Here is a 27,401-nt window from a genome sequence, read left to right on the forward strand (position 1 = left end):
AAAGAAAATTGCAAAGACTACTCTCATGATAGTGGTCGGACTTTTTATCATCTCTTATTTGAAAAAAAATCTAAAAATGGATTTGAGGATTCCTTTAACTAAACTAGTGCCCACCCTACTAGTCTATCCTCAGGTATCTGAATCCCACAGGATGAGATTACAGGTTTAGTTTAAAACAATCATAAACACAGAATCAGAAACACACCGTACTACGACTGGGTTTATTTACTACACAATAAAGTCTCATTTCAAGAGGGGTAACCTCTGTTTAAGAAGTAGAATACCAGTAATGAAATCATTCTTAATAAACTACTGTCATTACTTGCATTGCTAAACACATAGTAGGCATTCAAAAATCCGTTAATGAATGAATCATTGACCAACCTAAAGTAGGTTACTCAACTACTCCATGAACTTTAAACTTTCCATTTATAATGGTAGGGCTTCTCTGGCCTAAGTTCTCAAATTAAGTTTTTGGATCAAGACATTCTGAAACTCTGACATCAAGATAATCAGAAATAAGATGGTTCCACTTCATGCAAAAGTCACATAAACAGAGAAGTTACCTATCACATTCCCCATGTTGATGCTCATTTGACTTTCACCTTAAATATCACTTCCTCAGGAAGGTGTTTCCCAACTCCCACCCCAAGATATTATTGCCCTTTGAGTTATTATATTAAGTCTCCCTGAATGCTTTTTTTCCCTTTGTGCTACAAGAATAATTAAATAACATTTGTATTGTTCTTTGTTAAATGTTTGTTTCCTGTTCTAGACTTCAAACATCTCGAATGTGAAGGTAATGAGAGCCTTGCCAATTGACTTTCTACATTTCTGTACCTAAAAGCGCCTGGCACGTTGGTGCTTAGTAAATATCTATTTGAATGTTTATTCAAATACAAACATTTATTCAAATGTTCATACATTTATTCACTTCCTTATGAACATTTGAGAACAAAAGGACAGCCAATAGTGTCCCTTCAATGTACTCAAATAATAAAAGCTTAGAAAACAAGGGAAGGAATATCAGGTCATCAGAAGTCTAAAGTTCAGAACATCATTCTGTTCTCAGCATGACACTGAGAAAACAGTTTTTCCCTGGCAGTAATAGTGGTAAAAGAAGTAACTGTGCTATTCATCTGTGTATCATTAGAGCTTTCAAAACACTTTTATCACTTGTGTGGTATCATGACTGAAAGTCTTCAAAGGGTGCACATGCAACTCTTCGAAGAGCCACATGAAATTTTTAAAGAGTTCTGACAGGCATATAACTCATTTATACTGAAAGTTTTTATAAATGACTTAGAGACTATTGGGGACTTTTGTAAGTGCTCCCTGCATAATATTCCCTCTACAAACTAGCCTTTTTTTTTTTAAGTTTCAGAGCACTGAAATAAACACTGATTCCAAATAAAATCTTCAGGCACTGTAGAATAAAGTAGCATTATTTTCTCAAAGGACAAAGGAAGGCAATCTGAGAGCTTCTATTAATTGCCAAAGGGACTTCCCAGGGATTGTTGGTAAATTAACCCATACCTCTAAGGTTCCAAAGTAAACTTTCAAAACCTTTTCAGAGGTGCATCACCTTCAGAATTTTGTGAAGGTAAGAGTGGAAGACAGATGTCTATTTAAATAATAAACTCAAATGCTCTTTAATGATTAAAAAAAGTTCTTTTTACTTTCTATGACTATGTGAAAATTCATAAACAGAAAGACCACAGGGTAGATCAGAATCTAGGCAAATGATATAGTAATGGAAGCACAGCAACTCTCAAGGTGTACGAAAGAGCAAAGGGTTAAATAGAATTTGTATGGAGCCCCATTATCTGCTTTTTTCCCTCAATAATCTGATTTAAAACAATTTCTTTGTTTTGGAGACCATGAACATCTCATATTGTATCTTAAGTAGCTTATACCTAATCCTAGATAATTCTTGAATTCCAGTGTAGGACAAGTCAAAGCCAAAGTACCCTGAAATAAAGTGACCAAAACAAAGTATTTGCTTTTAAGAAAGATTTTGTTCCACCTTCCTAAGGAGTTCTGTTTGGAAATCTGGGTTTGCAATAATATACTATCTTATAGCTCCATCAGATTCTATGAATGCCAAAGTGTTTTGATATACATTATCTAATCTGCTTGACAGAATAATCTTGTGAAATAGTCAGGCCAAGAATCTTACAGACAAAGACCATGAGGTTCCAAGAAGTTCCTTAGTTCCCTGACCAAGGACCGTAACATAGAATGTGGAAAAACCAGAGCTGGAAGGGTTTCTTTCTTTCTTTGGAATCATTTCTATCCCTAGACCATTGCTATTTCTAAAGAAATGGTCCCTCTCAAGTTGCTGTTCACTCTTTATCCCTCACCAAAACAAGCAATGACAGCCACATCCATAACTTCGAGTAAGTAAAGTGGTCTACATCATTTCCTTCAAAATAATGGTCATATCCCCATTATGTCCCTTATAATTTTGGGTCTTAGAAACCTTATCAAGCTTGAATAGTGCATAAATTTGCACCACAGAAGGAAAACAAACATGTTTCCTCCTCCTATAAAACACCGGGGACCTTCCTGATAGGTATCAGAACCACTAAAACCAAGTTGTCCAACACTCTAGTATAGTGTGAGGTTCAGGCTGAAAAGTGGGATAAAATCCAAAACATAATCTTCCCTGTGCAGTTGGGTGAGGGTAATGGGATGAGACCTCAAGATTTAAGAAATGTTAACTATTGAATGTGGGTGAGGGTGGGAGTTCTTTGTGTTTAAATTTTTTCTTTAATAAGTTACTCAGTTTCTTGAAAATGGGGACAGTTTAATTTTGATGTAAAAATACCTTAAGTATCTATGACTCCTCAAGTTTACTAGAAAAAAAAAAATCAACATTAAGTTCTTGACTACAAAATCTTGTTTTCTTACCTATAATATACACTGTGCTGTTACATTTGCACAGTATGAAGTTAAAGATAGAAAGTTCTATCAAATAAACTCTACAGATAATCCATGTAAGGGTTAAAGCAAGATAAATCCATATAATAGGCCTAATTCTGGTCTTTGGGAGCAAAAACACTTGACTTTATAAAGTCAGCATTGTTCTTTTAAGTCAGTGGTTTTCAACCTTGGATACATACTAGAATGAGTTTCTAAAAAATACTGGGGCTCCAATCCTGCTCCAGACCAACGAAATCAGAATCTCTGGGAGTAGGAACTGGTTGGTTCTAGGGTTAAGTTAGAACTGAAAGCTTCTGGTCTAAGTATTCGTTACCCAGTTTCAAATATGAAGTCAACATGATGGCATTTTCATATTTTCCTACAGAAGAAATATTCACAGGACCATAACTAACACTCACAATAGCCAGAAACATCAGAATTTTACACACTAAATGAGTTTATTATTTGGATATAAGCAGATATCCTTATAAATACTACATTTAATAAATATTAACCATTAAAAACACAGAAACTTTAATATAACCATATAATGTTCATTTCATTGGCTTAAGTATTAAACAATGTTTAAAAAATTTATCTTCCACTGAATAGTAGCTGATCTTATAACACATTTGATTTTCTGAATTTTCCCATAGCTGTAAATAAGAAAAGACAAATAAAGAAACCAGAAGTACAAGACACCCTACTACACAGGTATATGAAATCAATTCAACAGGGAGTTTCCACTGCTGAGAGGACAAAGGACTTCTCAGAAATATTACTGCAATCGTATTGCTCATTTCTTACTCAATACAGTACTACTGAAAAGGATGTTGCTATGTTCCCACCTTAACTGCCTATGTGTTGTTCCTGTGACAGCTGGAGTCAACAAAGGTAAGTTTGGCTTCTGGAAAAACCAAAATGCCAACCTTCTTTATTTTTAAACTTGCTCTAAAATTCTTCCATATTATCTGATTCTAAGAATTTTGCAATAGATGCATATTAGTTAAAGCTAGAGAATGAGTAACTAAATCTGGTCTCAATTGTATGTTTAAACTAATATAACAAAAACAAGCTGCATGCAATTGCTAGCATTTTATAAAAATCTACTCGTATCCAAAGGAGGCTTACACTAAAAATTTTGAGACCAAAAAATACAAGACAATCAAAAATAGATTTAATATGCTAATTAATCTAAGTGGCCTAGCCAGGAAAATATTTAAGATTCCTATTTTATGAGACTTCTTAATTAAGAGGAAATTAATAGCTTCTACACTAAAGATAAGGAAATATTAAAGGTTAGAGAAGAATTTTGATTTTATGTTTCTATTTCTAGGTCAATGAACTATAACCAAATATAACCAGGTGAGTGGTATAAACTTACATGATTTATTGCAGATTGAACAGCTTTTACATAATGGTTTAGTTGCCGATCCATTATAGCAAATTCAATCATCGCCTTGTCCATACTATATTCACTACTCACTTCAGCTGAAAGAAAAAAAATTACAATTATTTTCCACTTAAAGTGTCAGATCTGAAAAGAGTTGTGCCAATATAGTTTACATTAGTCAATGGTCTAAATAATTTTGTAAAGGTATGACATATTTTTTTAAAAACTCCTCAACATATGCCAGCTTCATTCAAAATTTGAATACACTCAGTAGAAGAAGGCTTAAAGGCAGGTTGGGGTGGAAAGAAAAAGACTCGTATTCAGGAGTTCCAGGCTGTGCCACTTACTTGTATGATGTTAAATCAGTCACTACATCTCTCTCAGCCTCATTCTCTCATCCATTAAAGCAGCCCAGTAATATATATATATATCTATCTATAGATATATCTAGATATCTAGATATATCTATAGATAGATATATATATATCTATAGATATATCTGCCACAGAAACCTCACAGGATTGTTAAAGAGCAAATAAGGAAGATTTCCACTTCTAATAACAGTGGGCTAGATTATTTGTACCAATCTTCCTATTGAAAACAACTAAAAACATTGAATAAAATAAGAAAAAAAAGAAATCTTAAAAACAGGAGTCACAAGATAGTAAGAAATAACCAGGGCAAAATCTAGAGAAAACCAAAAAAGAAATAGAGGCAACAGAACACCAAGTCACATATCCTCCCATAGTAAGCTGGATCCTCACTCCCTGGGAGAAAGATGAACCAGAAGTAATCCCTCCCTGCTCCTTGGGACTGCAGGGAGGTTGGCCTTGGCCATTAAGCAAAACAGGGGAAAGGGGAGAGAAAACAAACCTGTCTGAAAAACTGATCACAAGGCAGCCCTCCTGGATTTGCAGCCTGGGTTCCCCTAACCTGAGTTATCCCAAGCCCCTAAGCTCTGATGTTGGTAGGTGTTCTCAGGTTGATAGTACCCACAGGTATCTGGCAAATGCAAATATAACTCCTCTCTGGAGAAGACACTTTCATCCTAGGTATCAAATAATCTCTACAAATAATTTTTAAGGATAATGAACAGATCCTGGAAGCAAAAATTAAAACAAAAATAAAAACAAATAAAAAAAATCTCACACACCCTAAACACACAAGAAAAGCCACCAAGAGTAAGAATCAGCAGAAACAGATCCACAAATGTTTTAAGTATTCCAATTATCTATTAGTCAGCATAAAAAACAATCATGCTTACTATGATTACAAAATTAAAATACCCTTAGGGAACTGGAGTCTAGAAAAAATGACTAGCAGATTAGAAAAGCAAGGTAACGTACTTAAAAGTGCTTTTAAATTTTTTTCTCAAGCTCTAAACATATAATTCAATAGACCAGAAGAAGAGAACACAGCATCATAAAAATTTTAAAACCAAAAAAAAAAAAAATTGAATGAAAGGCTGACCTGTCTTTTAAGGACCTGACTTTCATTGACCCTGTCCTAACAACTTTCTTCAACCTGAGTGTCCTCTATCACCATGGCAACAGCATCCGGTGTCTTGGGGAAGGCTGTCCTCCCTCAGCTCCAGAGCCTAACACTCCATGGGGACCCCAGAGAGGAAGAGAAGGGGTTTAGGCAATACGTGCTCTGCACCCTGCCCCATATCACCACCTTTGACTTCAGTGGAGTCACCAAAGTAGACTGCACCACAGCTGAAGTGTGGAAACACATGAACATCAAGCCCAAGAAGGCCTGGACTAAGCAGAATGCCCTCTAAGGTTCCCAGCACCCCAGCAGTCCTAAAGGCCTGAGGGTGTCAGTGTGGTTTGATAATAAATGATTTGAGATGTTCAAAAAGAGAAGAAAAGTTGACTTTCTTAAATCACATTTGGGAATGCACATATTCAAATCACATGTAAAATCCATTCACATTTAGCTTTTAAAAATTATCTTTTTAGACTTTTAAATTATGCTTTAATTTTCTAATAGTCACTTAATAAAGCATATTCCATAGACTATCTCCGGGTTACCATGCTCTGGTAGAACACCTTTTGGCTTTTAATAATCAGACAGCAGAGAATATACATATATCTCAATGTAAGTTTGTTTGGGGGTAGGGGGAGAGTGTCATGTTTATATAAGAAAAATTTTTGTATATATTCCCAAACAAAATGATGTATGAGAAAAGACTCGGGTCATATTCCAAATAAAATTGTTAGACCATCAGAGTCACAGGTTGATGTTTCTAAAATGTCCAAATGTCAACGAAGGAGACATGCTGCTCAGATATTGCTGATACCAACATACATATGTTGCTACATACACAGCAATTGTTCATTAAAAATCATTTTTAACCAGGAAGAAAATTTTAAACAATTTATATCCTAATGTGTGATTGTGATTTACATATAGGCATTTTATCATACTTAGTTACATTTCAGTAAAATGGTTAGAGCTTTTGGTTAAACTATAATTTAATTTTTTTCCACTTAAAATAATTAAAAATAGATTCCTGGTTTCACAAAAGCCTTATTTAGTTAAAAGAAAGTTGTTTTTTTTTTTCTCTTAGTGGATCAGTATATTTTATGGGCATTAGATTCTGACACCGGAACTGGTCAAAAAAGTGGGTAAAGCTAGTAACCTGAGCAAAGACTAAGAGCATAAACTCTGCTTTTCCAAAAATCCAATAATTAGAGGTACCCCAAATCTAAACAGGAACCCACTAAAATATCTATTGGGAGCGAAAGTCTTTGAAGCATAAGAAATGAAAGTCTGTCAGGGGTTTAAATAAGAGGGAATAGATATAACGATGACAGTCCTCCTCTGGGATTAAATGAGCTAATTTTTTAAAGCATTCAGAATGTGCCAGAGACATTCAAATGCTATAAAAGTTTGCAAAATAAAATAAATGGGATGATGGTTCTCATTACCAAGGTCTCATAGATGCTAGGAAGACCTGAACCAGATAGTGCTTTGAAATACAAGGCCAAAGAAACCTTCCTGCAAAGCAGGAAATAAGCCAGGCCTGGGTCAATTTTGAAGGCATGAAGCTTAAAGGAAGAATACTTGGAGGCCAACTATAGCTTACAGGCAGCCTCAACTCAGGCTCCAGGACTCAAGAATGTTGGGGCAAGCTGCTGAAGAACACGAGGGAAGAATAGTGCAGCCTGAGGCAACAAAGGGAAGGGAAAACACCAGAAGAGACCGGGAAGGTAGTCCTGAAATGAACTTAGAATCACAGCACACCTGGAAGCACTGCATGCACAGTCAGATAACTACAGTCAGCATGTCTTGGTCTGCCGCTCCAGGCTGGAGAGACCGGCTACCTAAGACAGGAATTAGAAGAGACTCCTCCAATAGTATCTTGAAGACCAGTCATGAGAACATCTGTATCAAGTAGCAACATGCCACAGCCATTTTAAAATGATTTTTGTGATTCTTTTCATTGTTCTTTTTAACTCTTATTTCCCTATTGCAACAATAACCTTTTTTTTAAAAAACCTGACTTGTGTGTTTCAGATACACTGGCTAGGGAAGTCTTAAGGAATCTGTGTCCTGTTCTACAAAGGAAATGAGGTGGGGAAAGAAGTGCACTGTGCAGCATGGAAAAGGCCAACAGGCCAAATAAATCCTGGAGACTTCTGGAGGGGAAAAAAGGATAAACACAGAAACGGAGTTAGCTGGCTGCTGACTACAAAGTGGCCACAAAGTGGCCTACTATGGGGTGGGTGTGGAGGGACTGACCAGCCAGAGGCTCCCTGCTACATGATCCCACAGTGTAAGTTCCCAATATCAAAATTTTCCTGCTCTTTCACTGAAAACGCTCCCTGAGAATCTATACCAAATTAAATCACACACCCTTCAAGGGCCGAGCTCAAGCCCTATCTGCTTTTAAATTGTACCAGCCTAGAAGGAACTCCTCCTTCCTTAATTTATCTTAACACCTAAACTCAATATTTTGGCACCATAAACAGTCTTGCCTTTCTTTTCTGAATTTGCCTCCTTTCTCCAAAGAGATTTTACTCTATTTGAGGGCAAGAATGATGCCTTAGGTGTTCTTGGGATCCAAAAAAAAACTACAGCAATTCTTCCTTAAATATTCGTCTAAGGCCATTACTTCATACATTTGAAAATTCTTTCACCAAACTATAAATTGTCCTACCACAGGTATTAGATTGACTTAAAATGTAAAAAGGACATGTGATATAAATACATTTCCCTATTATTTTTCATTGTGATTTTTCCATAATAAAAAAGTTGGCACCAGCATGGGGTGAGGGGTGAGGAGAGAAGAAATCACACATAAGATGTTAAAATTCACAGAATGATGACCCTACAGAGTAAAGCATTACTTTAACACACCCCTGCAAACCTGGTATTAGAGAAGTTTGGTGCAGATAATAAAGCATGGAAAGTAATGACAAAAATGAAATATAGATTTTGTATATAAGTGTGTGTGTATACACACACACACATACACAAAATAGCTGTAGCTAACAATTAGTGAACACTTTATTATGTGTCAGCACTGTGCCGAGCATGTCATATTCACATCAAACCTCACAGCAATATTAAGAGATAGGTAGTTTAAACTCCACTTTACATATGAGAAAACTGAAGCAACTTACTCAAGCCACAAAGATGGCAAGCAACAGAGCCAGGCCTCCAACTCAGGCTTCCTAACTGCAAAGGCTGTACCCTCGCCCATCTGTGCAGAAAGGTGTTTAAACACTAGGAGAAGGACAAGAGCCCCCTAACTCCTCCATGAATATCCAGGGAACAAACCTTCAGGAAAAAGTCAAAGGCTTCAGCTCAGCTCCCTGGCAGTCTGTTAGCATAAAGCAAAACTTCTAAGTAGGACATGGGGCAATGCCACTCAAAGACTATCAGATCTGGTCCTGGAACCCTTTCCAAATTCCAAAAGTAGAAGACACCGATTAAAAAGAAAAAAGAAAATAAAAATGATTTTTCCCCTTTAGAAGATTAAGAAGTTTTAACTGGTGAAAAGAGTGACCTTTCCCATCAGCAAAGCTAATTTTGAGGTGCTATAAAAGCAACCAACTCACCGACTGAATGCTAGGAGAATTTTTAAGTCAACTCCAGATGCTGAGAGGTTAAGCCTGTACCAGGCCAAGAGCACTGGCAGCAGAGATGAAAGCAGCTACAGACTAACTACCAGGCAGCAAACCAACAGCAAGAGAGACATGTTCAAGGGGAAAGGAAGAGTCCTCGAAGGCTTTGCATTGCAGAGATACTTCTGAGTAGAATTCAGAGTCAAAAATCATTTCTATTAATTATAACTCTGGGTCTGGGGAGGCTAGGAATATTCAAATTTCTTCACTGTGCCATTCTATGAGCATTTGTGTATTACAGTCAGCCCTTGCTATCATTTATCAATGAATGTAAACATAGCTGAACATTCATTTACAAGCCAATAAATATAAGGAGAAGTCTCATGGGGGACTTTAGTGACCCTGAGAGACCTGTCACCTGGTATACTAATTAAGAAATTGTTCCAAGAAGTTAGTAAAATAACTAGCTGAAATATGCCCCCACCCCCACCCAAATCTAGTCCAGAGGGTACAGACAATCCCTTATTTACAGTTATAAAAATACTAGCTGTTTCTATAAGTGCCAGCCAGTGCCAATGACCCTGGTCAGCACCATCCCAAACACTGTGCCAAACCACTGTGGACGGACAACAGCGTTACCTGAAGAACTTTCAAGTATTATTTAGACCAGGAAGGGCCACAGAATTAAACACAGCCTTAAAGACGGTTTCTGTTTCAGTCTGGTTTTTCCTACTCAGTAGCAAATCCTAGAAAAACAAAGAATGATAATCACTGAAGGGCTCTTTTTAGACTGAAGTGCTCTGATACTTATCTGACATAAAAAGTCTCCACATGGGGTCTGCATATGATTTTCCTAAAGTCAAACAAACCTGTAATTATGCAATGTAAGCAGCCACACTATTCATTAGACACATCATGTTACTCAATGTCAAAACCCACTAACACCAATACTGTAACTACAACATTACTATTCTTCTTGAAGCGTTGAGAAGGTATTAAAGTTACACGATCAGTACAACATTAAGCAGAAATGGGTAATTTAGTGTTGTAATCAAATTCAACTGAAAACAAAATTCATGAAACTTCAAATGCAAGGAAGAGGATGGCTGAGGCAGGAACAAATATGAAAGCAAAATAGTAACCATCAACATTGGCTGTCTTAAATGTAAAAGGCCAGGAGCAAAATGAAGAAGAGAGAGATAGGTCTAAGAAAGGAAAGGAAAGGAGGGGACAAACTAGCTATTTTTATATATGTAGACTCTCAAGTAAGACAAATTCCAGACCCTTTATGGTAAAAAGACGTAGGTAGTAAACCTGTAGCAATATGGTCATTCTTGTGTAGCACAGCATGGAAACTTGACAGCTAGTTCCAATGTTGTCTAGGGTCTATTCATAATGTATTCGTTCAGTAGAATGCCATTTTCTAGGCCATAAGTTAAAAAGCAACAGCAAATGAGGGAGCAGAGGATTCTTTATCTTGGCATATTAGCTTCTTGACCAACTATTCTAAATAGGGCCCTTCCCTAACCACAGCTGTCCTATAGTTGTAGCCTAAGGCATGCACTAGAGAGAAATAAACTCTCTTGCCGGAGGCCCAGCACTGATGTTTGGGAAGCAGAGATGAAACAGGTCCTGCAATACATGGAACCTAGAGCCAAATAAAATCCTTCATCATCCCCCAGGTCTTCAGTAGAAACAGACATAAAAATGAAGATGCCTTTCCTCCCTCTTTCTCCTAGCATATCCACACACATCTATCTCTACACTACCTCATTACACAACCAGATGTCTTTTTGCTTTGTTCTGCTGTTTCCCATGCTCTCAGCCACAGGTCCTTGTCCAGAATCCTCCCTAATCTCTAGAGCAGAACTAAATATTTTATACCTTATAGGTCCATAAAACTTCTTTACAACAGGACACGCGTATATGTGTGTGTCTGTGTGTGTATATGTGTGTATTAGAGAGGAACACCCTCAAGACAAATTTCACTTACTTATCCCTTCTAACTTTATGTCTCTGATTCAACTGCATAGTTTTGCCCATGGCCAAGCTGTTTCCTGAAATTCTGTCCTAAACAAATAGAAATTGCAGAATCAAGTGTTTTTTATTCTACAAAGCCATGTACAGGCATGCCCAAACAGGAACAGCACCAATTATATATAGTTGACTAAATTCGACTCTGTGTGTTTTATTAGTAAAATACCAGGCTAAGACAAAGCAGACATTTAGTATTCTTACAAGGGTGCTGACAATTCAACATGACTCATATACTCAGAAGAATCTGATAAATATTAAATGTCATAAATTACATATGTCCATTTTTCAAGGAGTAAGAAAAAACGGAGGCAGGGAATTGCCTGACTGTATTTTAAATTTTTTACAATAAATGAGACATACAGAGCAAGGAGATTTTACTTTCTAAAATAGACAAATAAGTATTTCCTAATACTTATTCTTCAAATTAAAACTTGATTCTTCTTGTAAACAAGGCATTTATTCTTTTTAGATAAATTCAAACAAATGACAGTGTAAACCACACTCGACCCCTCCCTACCAAAAAAACAAAAAGAATACCCCTCCTGTCTGAAAATACAGCTCCAACTATCTCTAGCAACACATATTTACACATACACCTACCTCTATGAGTGTGTGTGTGTGTGTGTGTATGTTTTTCCTGGCAGCTTCATCTTAAGCAATCATATATTCATCAGGAGTTGAATTTAATGACTTATTCACTGCTTGAGCAATATTTAATGGAAACCTAGTTGCTTCTCACTACAGTCTACTTTAAAGTTATAATTATTCTTCCACATAGATATTAGTGTGGTAAAAATTTTATAACTGCCACCCACTGGAAGTCATAGTGAAGAGTCTAAGAATGCATGACACAAGGTAGTAAGCAGCTGGGTTTTTTACAAACACAGTGACCATGGGAAAAATCCTCAAGCAATAGCCACCTTTATGGTCATCTTTACTTTATCTATCTATGCAAGTCCCTTATCAGAATAATACAGGAGAACAAAGTTGTATAATACAGTAACTGAAAAAGCCAGCTCTGAAATCAGAGTTCATTCAAATCTAGGCTATGTTATATTACGTTCTAGCTATGTAGTTTTTGGCAAGTCACTTTGACAAGTCTCAGTTTCCTCTTCTGCATAATGGGTGCAATAATAGTAGCACCTAATTCATAAAGCTGATATAAAGACTAAATGAGATAATGTAGGCAAAATGATCAGGAGAGGGCCTAGCCCACAGTAAGCACTAACAAAATATTATCTGCCATTATACTGATTACAGAAAAGATAACTACTCTGCAAATATAATTAGCCTAAATACTGAAATCATTTTGCCCTTGGAACCAAAAAGTAGCAAGTGAAGACCATCTCCTTAACTCTCAGCTGTTTTTACTGACTTTCAAAGCTCTAAGTTGAAATCACAAGACTGCAATGCTCAGTGAGAAGTTTTGTAAACACAGCACCCCTCCCTCAAGCTCAGAAACTTATTTATGTAGCAACTGTTTATTGAGCGCTTACTACATGTCAGGCAGAGGGGAAAAATGCCTTGAAGCAAGAGGAAGGAGCAGTTAACACTGCTCACAGAAAGTAGGAAAGGTTTAACAGGTGAGGGTAAATTCCAATTATGTCTTGAAGAATGAGTGTTTGTCAGATGCTCACCAGACTGAGTACAGAGGCTAAACAAATGCCCTCACTCCTCTCCACAGAGACTAAGTAGAGTATAAATGGTCAAACAAAAACACTAGGAAGGAACAGAGGAAAAAGAAAGATTTTTAAAAGGGACAAATCTTCCCTGAGCACTGAGCACATGCCAGGCACTTTGCACATACTACCTCGTTCGGTACCCTGTTACAACAGTGTGAGTTAGTTATTATTAAACATATTGTAGACATAAGAAAACAGATGTTCACAGAGACTACACCATTTGCCCCAGCCCAGGCCACACGGTTAACAAATGGTGGAGTTATGACTGACCTGACTCTGACTTAAAGTTACCACGGAAGGCACATGACACAGTGTCTGAACAGAAATAAGTAAAATACATTTCAGGCAAAAGCCATGAAGTAATGAATCATCTGTTCTCTACCTAAAGAGATTCTCCTAAATATTATCTTCTGTTAAGGGAGAGAAAGAGAAAGACTGACTGACTGACTTAAATGGCTCTACCTCCGAGTGATGGTAACCATGACATCTTTCATTATACAGATATTTCCTTAGAATGTATTAATAGTCTATAAACTACCACAGTAATGGTATAGCTCAAAATATTGCTTGAAATAAATTCTATAATGAATTTTAGATTAATAAAATCATAGAAATCAATCTTTGCCAGTCATCACAAGCACCATGAATCCCAAGCCACAGGCATCTATTCTTTTAAAACATAATCCACAGGGCCAGGCACAAATGGCTCACGCCTGCAATCCCAGCACTTTGGGAGGCCAAGGCAAGAGGATCACTTGAGGCCAGGAGTTCAAGACCAGCTTGGGCAACACAGTGAGACCCCCCATCTTTACAAAAAAATAAAAATAAAAAATTAGCTGGGTGTGGTGGTGCACACTTGTAGTCCTAGCTACTCCGAAGACTGAGATGGGAGGATCACTTGAGCCCAGGAATGTGAGTATGCAGTGAGCTGTGATTGTGTCACTGAACTCCAGACTGCATGACAGAGTGAGACTCTGTCTCTAAAAAAAATAAAAATAAAAATAAAAATAAACAAATGAAAAAAACATATCCACAGACCCCCTCTGCCTACCTATTATGTCCCCCAAATCTTCAAGGTCAGGTCTGTCTTTTAAAACTGTTTTTTCCACATCCTTCCTGCCCATTTCTCCCTATCTAATCCCTGGTAGACTGGGAAGAAACAGTGAATTCAAGGCCACAAGCAATATCTACAGCAGCAATTCCCCAACCAACATAATTTCAATGTGGATAGCAACTGCTTTAAGCCAGCGTATCTCTACACTTACTTTAAAGAAATTTATACCAGGAAAAAGATTACAAAGAGGGTCAGCCTACTTTAAAATAGGAAGTCAATGAAGGAATAGTTTAATTAAACAAATTCTGTCCTCAAATATTATAAGCATAAGTTCTAAGATATCTAATAAGAAATTTATTAGACTGTAAAACCTGAGATGACAGGGACTGTAATCTCCATTACTTACCTAACTCTCAAATGTTGGTCTAAATGAGAAGTATTTTGGTCTGAGAAACATTACCTTGAGGAAAGACTAGAAGGGTCACAATCACAAAAGGAGTGTAACAACCGTATTTCATATTCCTTTCTGTTGGAGAATAATCTCTAGGTTTATTACTTTTGGAAAGTAAAATAAATCTGATTTCATGAAAATAATGGCAAACTAATCTTTTAAAATTTAAATCATTGACAACGCCAGAAAATAAGCGATCATAATTTACTACAAATATCATAGTACTTATCCCATCCAATATAGCGTATCTCCTTATATTTGTACCTCCATATAGTGCAAGTTTCTGAAAAGATGTATATCAGATTTTATAAGGTCATTTTTATCTTTCTCACTACTTATATTAATATTTTTAAGATGTTTTATTTTCAATTCAATTGACGTAAATCATCAGTGACTCCCACCCAGGATTGTTTCTGCTTTCCCATCTTCAAAAGCTTCCTATCAAAAAAGTAATGATCCATAAATACATAAATCTACTAGAAACCTCTAAGAGAACTCTTTGTTGAGTGAAGTAAACGACTTCTTTAATGAGAATTATCACCCACTAATATATCTGTTTTTAGATGACAATTATAATGAACTGCAAAGACAGATATTAAAAAACTGTTAATATTCCCTAAGTAACTGGTTCTGAACTCCAGGGTATCAATTATAACACTACAGTACTATTTATAAAATCGGAGGTTCCAATCGCATCCCACATATAGGCACCCCATCTCTGCAACCAAACAGAACCAAATCATATGTTCAGACCTAAAACCTAAAGTCATCTTAGACTCCTCCCTCTTAGCCTCCTCCATATCCAACTAGTCATAAAGATCTACCTAGCTTACTAAAGTCAACTATTATCTCCTTTCCAACTATAGCTGCCTTAATTTCAATCCTCATTGTTTCTTCTTCAGATTATTGATTCGCTTCCTTAGCAATTTCCTTTTTCAATCTCTTTTCCATCTAATCCTTCCCCCATGTTGTCACCAATTCTCTTTCTCAAGTACAAGTCTGATGTTACTCCCTTGTTTATCAAAAACCTAGCATAATACTTCCACTTTCAGGCCAAGATGAAGGGTTAGATTTATTCTCTGGCGTGAAACCACCAAAAAAATTAAAATAAAAAAATTTTTTTAAAAGGTTTACAGGACATCAGACATCATGCAAGGAAGAAAGAAGAATGACTGGAAGCACATGAAGTTAGACCTATAATTGCTCTACCTGAGTATCCTGAGAGAGCTTCTAGGCTGCAAGGCACACAATACCAATCAAAATGTCAGAAGATTTCTTTGTAGAAATTGACAAGCTGATTCTAACATTCATATGGAAATGCAAAGGACCTAGAATAAATAGCCAAAACAATCTTGAAAAAGACAAAGTTGGAAAACTAACACTACCTGATTTTAAGATTTATTGTAAAGCCTTAGTAATCAATATAGTGTGGTACTAGCATAAAGGTAGAAAACAAGATCAGTGGAATAGAGTCCAGAAACATATATATATAAGCAACTGATTAAATAAAGGCACAAAGGCAATTCAGATGTGAGAAAAGATACTCACATCAACAAATGATACTGGGACAATTGGCTACCCATATGTCAAAAAAAATATATAGAACTTCTATCTATATCTCATATCTTGTGCCATATTCAAAAATTTAGTCGGAGTGGATCACAGGCTTAAATGCAAAACCTAAAACTATAAAACTTTTAGAAAAAAAATCTTTGGGAAATTGGGTTAGGCACAGATTTCATAGCTACAACACCAAAAGCATAATCCATAAGAGAAAAAATTGATAAATGAGATGTCATCAAAATTCTTCTCTTCAAAAGAATCTATTAAGAAGCTGGGGCCGGGCGCGGTGGCTCACGCCTGTAATCCTAGCACTCTGGGAGGCCGAGGCGGGTGGATTGCTCAAGGTCAGGAGTTCGAGACCAGCCTGAGCGAGACCCTGTCTCTACTAAAAATAGAAAGACATTATATGGACAACTAAAAATCTATATAGAAAAAATTAGCCAGGCATAGTGGCGCATGCCTGTAGTCCCAGCTACTCGGGAGGCTGAGGCAGTAGGATCGCTTAAGCCGAGGAGTCTGAGGTTGCTGTGAGCTAAGCTGACGCCACGGCACTCACTCTAGCCTGGGCAACAAAGTGAGACTCTGTCTCAACAAAAAAAAAAAAAAAAAAAAAAAAAGAAGCTGGGTGCAGTGGCTCAGGCCTATAATCCCAGCAACTTGGGAGGCTGAGGCGGGAGGATCACTTGAGGCCAGGAGTTCAAGATCAGCCTGGGCAACATGGCAAGATTCCATCTCTTTAAAAAAAAAAAAAGAGTATCTGTTAAGAGCACAGATTGGGGGAAAATACTCACAAATCATATATCTGATAAATAATTTGTATTCAGAATATATAAAAAACCCTAAAAATGCAATATTTTTTCTAAAAAGTCAAATAGCAAATGGGAATAAGATTTAAAAAGATACTTCGCCAAAGAGGTAAATGCCAAATAAACAGATGAAAGGGTATTCAGATTTATTGATCACTAGGGAAATGCAAATTAAAACCACTATAAGATACCACTGCACGTCCATTAGAATGGCTAAAATTAAGAAGACTGCCCATACCAAGTGTTGACAAGGATGTGGAGTGACTAGAGAGTTCCCTTAACATACTCCACACATCCCTAATTTTCAGATAAGTATATTACTATAATAAAAAAGTACATTCAGCAATATAATTTAAACACTTCATATAATTTAATCTTAAAATAACTCACAAGGACTTCATAATATAATGTGTCAATGTCATCATTATGTTTTTTTCTGTAATGTATGAAAACATTCATCGATGGAAATTGTTTATGTAACAAATATCAAAGAAAGCAGCTTTTAGTCTATAATTGAATCACCAGAGTATGATTGCTTTTTATTATAATTTGTTTTCTCTAATCTGGTGGTTCTCAAAGTGTGATCACCAGATCAGCAGCATCAGCATCACCTGGAAACTTATTAGAAATGTAAATTCTCTGGTCTGAATCTGAAACTCTGGGGTGGGGCCCAGCAATCTATATTTTAATAAATTCCCCAAGTGATTCTGATTCATGGTAAAATTTGAGATCCACTATTCTAATGTATTAATGTGATTTAAGTTTAAAATCAAAAATTGCTTTTTCTGAGATTCTTTCTGAATTCACAGAATTTTAAGACAAAGAGAAACTGTTACTTCAAATCAATGTTTTCAATAAATCTAGAACTCAACCAGCTGTTTTCTCATTTTTTATAGTCCTAGGTTATTTTAAGCCTTTATTAAGCTAGAAAATCAAAACTGGATGTAAAGTCCCATAAATAATACATTCCATAAAAGCATTTGTTTTAAAACAAACTTGTCTACTTAAATAACTTAGTCATTTACTCACATCTATTTTTGTAACTCTACCCAACATTCCTCCCAAATTTACTAGATTTGCTTCTAATCTACAAATTGTCATCCTCTAGTGAACATCTGCACAACTCTTAATTAGGTTCATCTAAACGGAACAGATTTTTAAAATCTAATTACTAAATGTTTTAATTGTTTCATAAAGATACTGAAGATAGAAGCAGAATGAAAGTGGAAATGATATCAGACTGATTTCAGGACATCTGGGACTGTCAATAACTTACTCTGAGACTTTGGGTTAATAACTTAATCTTTCTGGGGCTCAGTTTTCTCATTTTTATGAGAAAGTTGGAATAGATGATCTGTAAAGTCCATTTCAAGCCTAACGGTCTATAAATCTACGATCTCTCTCTTATACTCTATGGTACTGTACTTTTACAGTCATGTGACAGTGCCAAATTATTTTCTTTAAGTATTGTATCTATTTTTAACTGTTTAAAAATTGTTTTAAGGTACATGCCTCTTCTTAGGATTCAAGAACATTGCTATCACACTGCTTCCTAGAGAGCTGAACACAGAAGAATATGAACACAGTTATATTTTTAGTTGCTGAAGCACCAAAATGGCAGTGAGATTTTTAACAGTCTCTTATTCTTTCTTGGATTAGTTAATTTATCTGTGAAACTATAGGAATGCATGGCACAAATCCCCAAAAGCTAAACTTTCACAATGTCGTTAACAACATGGGCTCTGGAGGCAGACTGCCTGGGTTTGAATCTGGATCTTGAGAACTTTTTGTGATGTTGGACAAGTCACTTACATTTTCTAAACTTTAATTTTATCTGTATTCTGTTAAGAGAGGATAATAATAGTATCTCCTTCATATAAATTAAATCAGATAATTGATAAAGAGCACTTGGCACAGAGCCCAGCACAGAATAAGCATTTAATAAGCATTTGATAGTTTTATGAATACCACTTGCGGGGGCGTGGGGGGGGTAGCGCAGCAAGGGCAATATACGTAACCTAAACTTTTGTACCCGCGTAATATGCTGAAAAAAACATATATATTACTTGCAAAGTCATCTCTCTCAGAACCCATCTTCAATTCCATTTAGCAAATTCTCAGCGTGCCCCTTTTCGTGCAAGTGGCCTCACCATTCAAAGTGAGGGGCTGAGGTTCTCAAACTTCAGGATGCATCAGAATTACTTGGGATGCTTGTTTAACATGCAGATTCCTGAGCTCTGCTTCCAGAAGCTCCAATTCTCCATTTTAAAAATACACATTCCAGATTCCTCTAAGGCAGGCTGTTGAGGATGGAAGCTTAAGAAACATTTCTGTAGGGGTTTCAAAGAGATAATATCTTCCCTAAAGTACTTATAATCTCCAAACATTTTTTTTTTTTCACTTCAGAACTTATGCAAGCTACCTGTTGGCTGACCACCATGCACACCTTATATAGGAAGCCTTTCATTTAGATTTCATTTGCCATCACTTTATATCTATATCCTGATGCAATGCTGTAACTCAACTCTTGGCCTTATACATGAGATCTGCCTAATCATCTAAATCCAAGCAGCTCCAAGCTTTTGACTACTGAAGGTTCCTGATACATAAATTAATCCTGACCTCTGAAAGCAGAAAATTCTTCAGACCTGATTGCTGACCTATAAATGTGACCATGGCCTCATTCACCATTCTTGTCTCAGACTTACACTTTCAACACTGCTGCTGGCAAACACCCCAGTATGTCTTCAGTGCATAAATTTTCAAAATCTGTAAATATTTTCAAAAAGAGATTGCAATGTATCAAAACCCATATAAGTTTAACTCACCAAGAACTTTAATGTATACAAAATAACAAAGAGAGCAATAACAAAGAAAAGAACAATAACAAAGCAACAATTAGAGACCAGGGGATCCTGGGATAGAATGCAGACCATGACAAAAGAATTTAACTGTATTAGTAATGTATGACAAACGTCACTGAAGGGAGTGAGGGGAAAGGGAACTGACCTAAGTAACCTCGGAATGGTATTTTGACTGAAAACTGTAAGACTAACGGCAAAAAGAACCATACATAAACACTAAACTAGCTGATGCAGTTGTCTGTCACAGGGGTACAGGTTAATAATTCTGAGACTGCTTTACCTGTATACTGGGGTCATGATGCCACAAGTGGAAAATTCCACACAGAGGTACCTAATACAAACTTAGTTTCATGTACAAAATTATTTCAAATTATTGTATAAAATTACCTTCAGGCTAGGTGTATAAGGTATATATGAAACATAAACGAATTTCATGTTTAAACTTGGGTACCATCCCTAAGATATCTCATTATGTATATGCAAATATTCCAAAATCTGAAATCAGAAACACTTCTTATTCTAAGCTTTTCAGATAAGGGATACTCAACCTGTATTATTAAGTTTCAGCCAAGACCCAAAAACCCTCATAAGCTTAGCACTGAGAAAACAAAGATAGGGCAGACACAGGGTAATTCTTTTCAAACTCAGCAACTCCAAAACTACCTAAGAACTCTGGAAGGCTCCATTCCAAGTGAACAGAGAGAGAGCACTAACAAAAACGGCATCTTCTATGGAACACGTTACATAATCTTTCTTTGTTAACTGGTTTAAATGTCTATTTTAGTCAATCCCACAGGAGCACTGATCTTTCTTTGCTTGAAATTAAATCCCATACTAATTTTTCTTAAACTAGAACACAGTTCTGCTTCTTAAACCACATCATAAATGTCTTTTTCCCCTAATAAGATGATGTCCCCTTGTCCCACAAACACACATGGCCCTTACTATCATGTACTCTCCCAGACCTCAACACACATTCTCCGTGCCATTCCCTATCCTCACGGTAAGATACACACTTTAAGTTGTTTTTCTACCAATTCCCTTTAAAACCAAAACAAGTGTGATGGCCTCACTGTTTCCTGTAAATAGGTTTCTATCACAGCACCTTTACAGCTTTATCCCACATGCTTATTTGCATGCTGTTCTAGTTATCAATTAATTGCCTCTAAGCTCAAAATTCATCATTCAATACACACTCTGTGATAACGGATGGGATTGCTTTAAGCATTTTTCCTTTCAGTGAGCATGATGTTAAGCTTTCTCAATAGAGGTCGCTGAAAGGGCACTGCAGGAGGAAAGGAGTTCTCCAGCTAACGCTATATTTAATAATGAAAGACTGGATGCTGCTGCCCTAAGATCAGAAAGAAGATAAGGATGTCCACTCTCATCACTTCTACTCAGCATTGTACTGCAGGTTCTATCCAGGGCAATTAAGCAAGAAAAGTAAATAAAAGGCATCCAGATTGGAAAGGAAGAAATAAAACTATTTCCATTCACAGATGACATGATTTTATATACAGAAAATCCTGAAGAATCCACTTAAAAAAAAAATTGGGACTAATAAACAAGTTCAGCAGGTTACAGATTAACATACAAAAATCTATTGTATTTTTATACACTTGCAATGAACAATCTTTTTTTTTTTTTTTTGAGACAGAGTCCCGCTCTGCTGCCTGGGCTAGAGTGTTGTGGCATCACCCTAGCTCACAGCAACCTCAAACTCCTGGGCTCAAGTGGTCCTCCTGCCTCAGCCTCCCAAGTAGGTGGGACTATAGGCACACACCACCACACCCAGCTAATTTTTTCCATTTTTAGTTGCCCATCTAATTTTTTTTTAATCTATTTTTAGTAGAAACAGGATCTCACTCTTTCTCAGGCTGGTTTCAAACTTCCTGAGCTCAAGCAATCCTCCCGCCTTGGCCTCCCAGAGTGCTAAGATTATAAACATAAGGCATTGCACCAGGCCACAGTGAACAATCTTAAGAAAACAATTCCATTTACAGTAGCATCAACAAGAATAACATGTTTATTAATAAATTTAACAAAGTATCAAATTTATAGTTGAAAACTACAAAGCATTGTTGAAAGAAATTTTAAAAGATCTAAATAAATGGGAAAAAAAATCCCATGGTCATTGATCAGACAATTTAATATTGCTAAAGTGGTAATACTCCTCCAGACTTACCTACAGATTCATGTAATCTCCTCAGAATCCCAGCTGGCTTCTTTGTAACAACTGATAAACTGAGCCTAAAAATCACACAGGATTGCAAGGGACCCTAAATACCCAAAACAGTATTGAAAAAGAAGAACAAAATTGCAGGACTCTCGATTTCAAAACTTACTACCAGCAGGAGCAACAAGACACTGTGGTACAGGCATAAGGAAAGTCATTCGGAATTCCACCAATGGAATAGAATTGAGAATCTAAAAACAAACTTACATGTCTTCGGTCAACTGATTTCAACATGTGACCAAGGCCATTCTATAGGGAAAGAATGGTGCTGGGGCAACTGGATGACCACATGCAGAAGAATGAAATTGGGCTCTTAACTCAAACCATTTACAAGAATTAACTCAAAATGGATCTAAATGTAACAGCTAAAACTATACAACTCTTAGGAAAAAAACAGAGGTAAATCCGCATGACTTAGATTTAGCAATGGATTCTTAGGTATCATACCAAAACCATGAGCAACAAAAGAAAAAAAAAAACAGATAATTGAACTTCATCAAAATTGAAAACTTCTATGCTTCAAAAAAACACTATCAGGAAAGTAAAAGGAAAACATGCAATGGGACAAAATATTTTCAAATCATGTATTTGATAAAAGACTTGTATTCATAATATATAAAGAATTCATACAACTGAATTTAAAAACGGGCAAAGCATCTGAATAGACATTTCTCCAAAGACATTCAAATGGCTAGTGAGCACAAGATATCATTAGTTCATCAGGGAAATGCAAAACAAAACCATAATGAGGTACTAACTTATACACAAATGCTCACAGCAACATTAATCATATCCAAATAATTTATTAATAATAACAACCCAATGTCCATCAACTAATAGATACACAAAATGTGGCATATCCGTATAGTAGAATATTACTCAGCTATAAAAAGGAATGCAGTACTGACTGAAACATGCTATAACACGAATGAACATTGAAAACGTTATGTTCAGTGAAAGAAGCCAGTCAAAAAAGACCAGATGGTGTATGATTCCACTTATTAATATATGAAATGTCCAGAATAGGCAAATCTATAGAGATAGATTAGTGGCTCCTTAGGAATGGGGGATATGGGGAAATAGGAAGGTGATAGCTAAAAGGCACAGAGTTTCTTTTCTTGAGATGATTGTGGTGATGGTTGACATGCCTGTGAATATTTAAAAACCACCAAACTGTACACTTTAAATGTGTGAATTATATGATATGTGAATTATACCCCAAGGAAGTTATTATTTTAACAAAGTCACCAAACAAAAGAACTAAAAAGCTAATAGAGTTCAGAGGAGGTAATTAACTGGAAGGATTTTTTAAAAAACTAGGTTACAATAAGTAAAATTCCATTAAGAAGAATTTAAGGTGATTAAACACTAAATTAATTCTCTGCTGAAATAAATTTCATTACAGCAAAATTGCATCCCATAATGAGAGATTCTTTACTTAATGTATCAAACTTAATAGCTCTACATATAAAGACAATTGGGACTAGCAGAGGACATGTTGACATACATAAGATGTATAAGAGAGACAGAGAGAGACAGACAGACAGACAGAAGGTGTGTGCATGCATGCAAATAAGCATGTTCTGGATTTGAGTAGCATCCCAGTCAAACTAAACTTTGTGACTTTAAACAAGTCTCTTAACCCTTCTGAGCTTCAGCTCTCTCATCTGTAAAATGTCTCCCTCATTTTCATGGGATTGTTAAGAAAGAAAGTATCTGTAACAAGATCTATGAATTTGTTGAAATATCTTCATATCTTTACAATTCTAGCATAGTGCTCGTCAGATAATAGGTACTTAGTAAATACTGTGGAACTAAGTTCCACAGTATTTGGACAATGTAAAGTGCTTTTGGAAAGGAGGAAATTAAAACACATGAACTTAAATATATATACCTGACTGTAGGAGAACTTTACAAGTAAGATTTTTCAGCAATCCATGATATGGAAGCTGTCAAGGCTCATATTATGCTCTTTTGAAAAATTATTTTCTACCAGTAATTTAATGAATTGGCCAGTGAAAAAATTCTTTGCAAGAACCATTGCTGCTATCTTCTCCATAGTCCCTTTGCAGGTATCACTTTATATTTTGATTTTGTAAAATTTTAACCTATTCTTAGCCTTATAGACATGAGAAGAGACTATCACAGAATGACTTTTATCTGAACAACGACCAGTAAAGTGCAGCCCACTACCGGTTGCATTACACCCATTTGTTTATATATTGTTCACGGCTGCTTCTGAGTGAAAATGGCAGAGTTGGGTAGTGCAACAGAGGGATTATGGAACACAAGACCACAACTTGGCTGGGAAACAGGATATTATTAACTGGCCTTTTCAAACCCCCTTATCTAGTGGTGGGAATGCAGACTTATAAACAACTGAATGCAAATTAGTGCTCTACGATTTAGATGACGAATGCACAGCGATCACGGAAGAACCAAAGAAGAAATCAGTTTGGCCTGGGTGGGAGAAGAATGTCCACCAAAGAAAGATGAATTTAGCCTTGAAAGATGAATAAGTACCCTCTAAACACTCAACAGGGAAGAGGCATTCTAGGGAGAGGAAATCATGTGAACAAAGGCAAGAGGCTTACATGGGATACGCATCTGATTCTACAAAGCCTTCAAAGAAAATTCATGCAAATAACATGCCTCTTGCAACTTGGTCACATGCAAAAATGAAGCAAAAAGTACATCTGTTTGGAGCTTGTCCCAAATGCCTCTTGTTCTTCTCCAAACTAGGTCCATAACTCCCACCCACAGAGAGAAAGCCAGTGCCTAAGGCAACACCCAGGGACAAGCAAATTAGCATTTCCAAGGTCAACTGCTGACAGGCCTAATTATTTACAGCAACTAGAGTACAGTATGCGGGCCGCTGAAGTTAAGAGGCTTAACCTCTTTGGCTTGCCCAATATCATAAGAAACTAATTTACCACATCAGCTACAAAATGTGAAAGTATTGTAGATGTGGATTCAATTTATCATATGACATTTCAAACAGAAGTAAATGTTAATAGGATCCCCAGAAGTACATCATTTTAAGCTGGCTAAACAATTTTTTAATTGGTATTTTATGTTTTAAAATACCAGTCACACCAGTGGTAGAGAAGTGAAAACTACAAAAGAAATCAACAGATAATATCTCATTTTACCAAATAGTTTGATTTGAATACTCACCAAAACTGCTAAAAAGTTGCAAAACTAATTGATTTAACAGCCCTTACAATTTCTTGCCCTTCTCTGACAGAGTCAATGAAAAGTGAAATAACCTATGTACCTGCTGCTGTCTAATCCAGTAGCCATTTGCCACGCCTGGCTATTAGGTATGTGAAATGTGGCTAGTCCAGATTGAGGTGCACTGTAACATTCTGATTTTAATGCCAAAAAATTCAAAATAACTCATTAGTAATTTACAAATTGATTATATGTTGAAATAATATTTTAGACATATTGGATTAAACAATACTAAAATTAATTTCTCCTCTTTCTTACCTTTTATAATGAGGACAGCAGAAAATTTTAAATGACACATGTGGCTAACACTATAATTTAATTGTACAATACTGCTATATACTAATAATACTTTATATTTACGTACAACACAAATATATAATTTCATTTGTGAAGTATAGAAAGGAGAAAGAATAGGTCTGGATAATATAATCTTCTCTAGAATAATCAAATTGGTTTCAACTATGTAAATCACCAGCCTACTAAAAGCTCCTTTCTGCTTATACTGCAAGACATAAAATTTTATGTCTTTTCAAAGGGAGCCTGATGTTTCAAAAATGATCCTAAAGTCTGTTACACTTCTGCCAACAGTTGTCATCTTTGTTCGGCATTCAACTAGTCTCAGTTCTCTCCATTGATCAAAACTACATAACAAAATGCTAGTCTAATTTTTCAATCTGATTAAGTGACTCCAATTCAGTTTTTTCTGTGGTAGTTGTTTTCACATCCTGTTAGGTCACTGAAACCTAACCCAAGCCTCTGCTCCAAAGATAAAGAAGCAGAATTAATAGAAAGATTATTCTCAGGAGTCTAGAAAAATCCAGATGGTATTCAGATACTATACATACTCTGTTTTAAAAACTAAAAAGTGACTCATTTACTATTTCAAAAAGTGACATCCTCATGTGAATGGGAGAGCTTAGCAAGCAGGGAAACACAGCAAGCAATTATTTCGATATACGCCATCACGTGGAGAAACTAAGCCAGCTCTCCAGTTGTTACTGTCAGGGGAAGAAAGAAAACCTGGAGGTGCTGGAATGATTGGAAATTTATGGAGTGAGATCCTACGGTAACAGGAGGTGAGGTGAGGTGAGGCGAGGCGAGGCGAGGTGAACAGCAGCCAAAACTTTCTTCTCAATAGCTCTTAAAAAGGAAATTACTAGGGAAGCCAATAGGAAAGGAAAGCACATTTCACACTTTTTAAGGTCCAGTAGTAGAAGGACAAAATTATGAGAAATTTACATGAACAATACATATAAATGTTTTTAGAGTGGTTTTAAAATATAATCAACAATAAAATCAAGATACATTAACAGAAGAATAAATATTATTTGTACTTGTGATTCATATAAGATATATATCTCTATTTTGTAACAGCACCTGCATTGATCACTGATAAATGAAACTGAATAACCTGGATAACTGAAAATGAAACCAGTAAAGGATGCCTCATTCCTAGAAGAGTTGATGTTAAAATGTAATCTAACTAGTCCTGTAATTTCTCTGTTCTAATAAAATCAACACACTTTTACTTTTTATGTATATGGAATAATTCAGGCTCCAAATTGCAATATTTAGTGATTGTATCTTTCATATAATCCTAAACTGTACAATCAACAAACACTGGTCAAGGCCGATGCTCACCTCATAAAAAAGTGTTCTGGTGCCACCTAGTGGCACACGCTTTCTACCAAGTGGGATATAATGACTAGAAGGGGGTTCTTCAAATGCGATCCCTGGGCCAGCAGCATCAGCATCACCTAGGAACCTGTAAGAAATGTAAATTCCTGGACTTACCCCAGACCTACTGAAACTCAAGATGCAGGGCCCAGCACTCAGTGTGATTCTGACGCATTCTCAAATTTGAGAACCTCTGGGTTACATAGTCTGTACACAAAAATTAAGTGCAGACTCTTAAAAAATTAGGTTTATAATTTAACAAAAGGGCTTATTTTTTAATTCTGGAAAGCAACTTTCTACATTATGGATTAGTCTTAAAAGCCATTTACTAACACATTTATATATGGATTCAACATTAAATGAGTCCCAGCCTCTTAAGATATCAGATGAGCACCCTGAGA

General features: G+C 36.2%; 1 protein-coding gene across 2 annotated transcripts in view; it reads right to left on the reverse strand.

Annotated features, from left to right (window-relative positions):
• NSMCE2 (NSE2 (MMS21) homolog, SMC5-SMC6 complex SUMO ligase) overlaps positions 1 to 27,401 on the reverse strand; it is a 208,997-nt gene that overhangs the window by 165,837 nt on the left and 15,759 nt on the right. For both annotated transcript variants that reach the window (XM_069466000.1, XM_069465999.1), the window contains one exon: positions 4,310 to 4,416. In XM_069466000.1, the coding sequence (XP_069322101.1) occupies positions 4,310 to 4,416 (107 nt within the window). The remainder of the gene's footprint in view (positions 1 to 4,309; positions 4,417 to 27,401) is intronic.

This window comes from Eulemur rufifrons, chromosome 3, assembly GCF_041146395.1.
Source record: "Eulemur rufifrons isolate Redbay chromosome 3, OSU_ERuf_1, whole genome shotgun sequence".
Classification (NCBI taxonomy): Eukaryota; Metazoa; Chordata; class Mammalia; order Primates; family Lemuridae; genus Eulemur; species Eulemur rufifrons.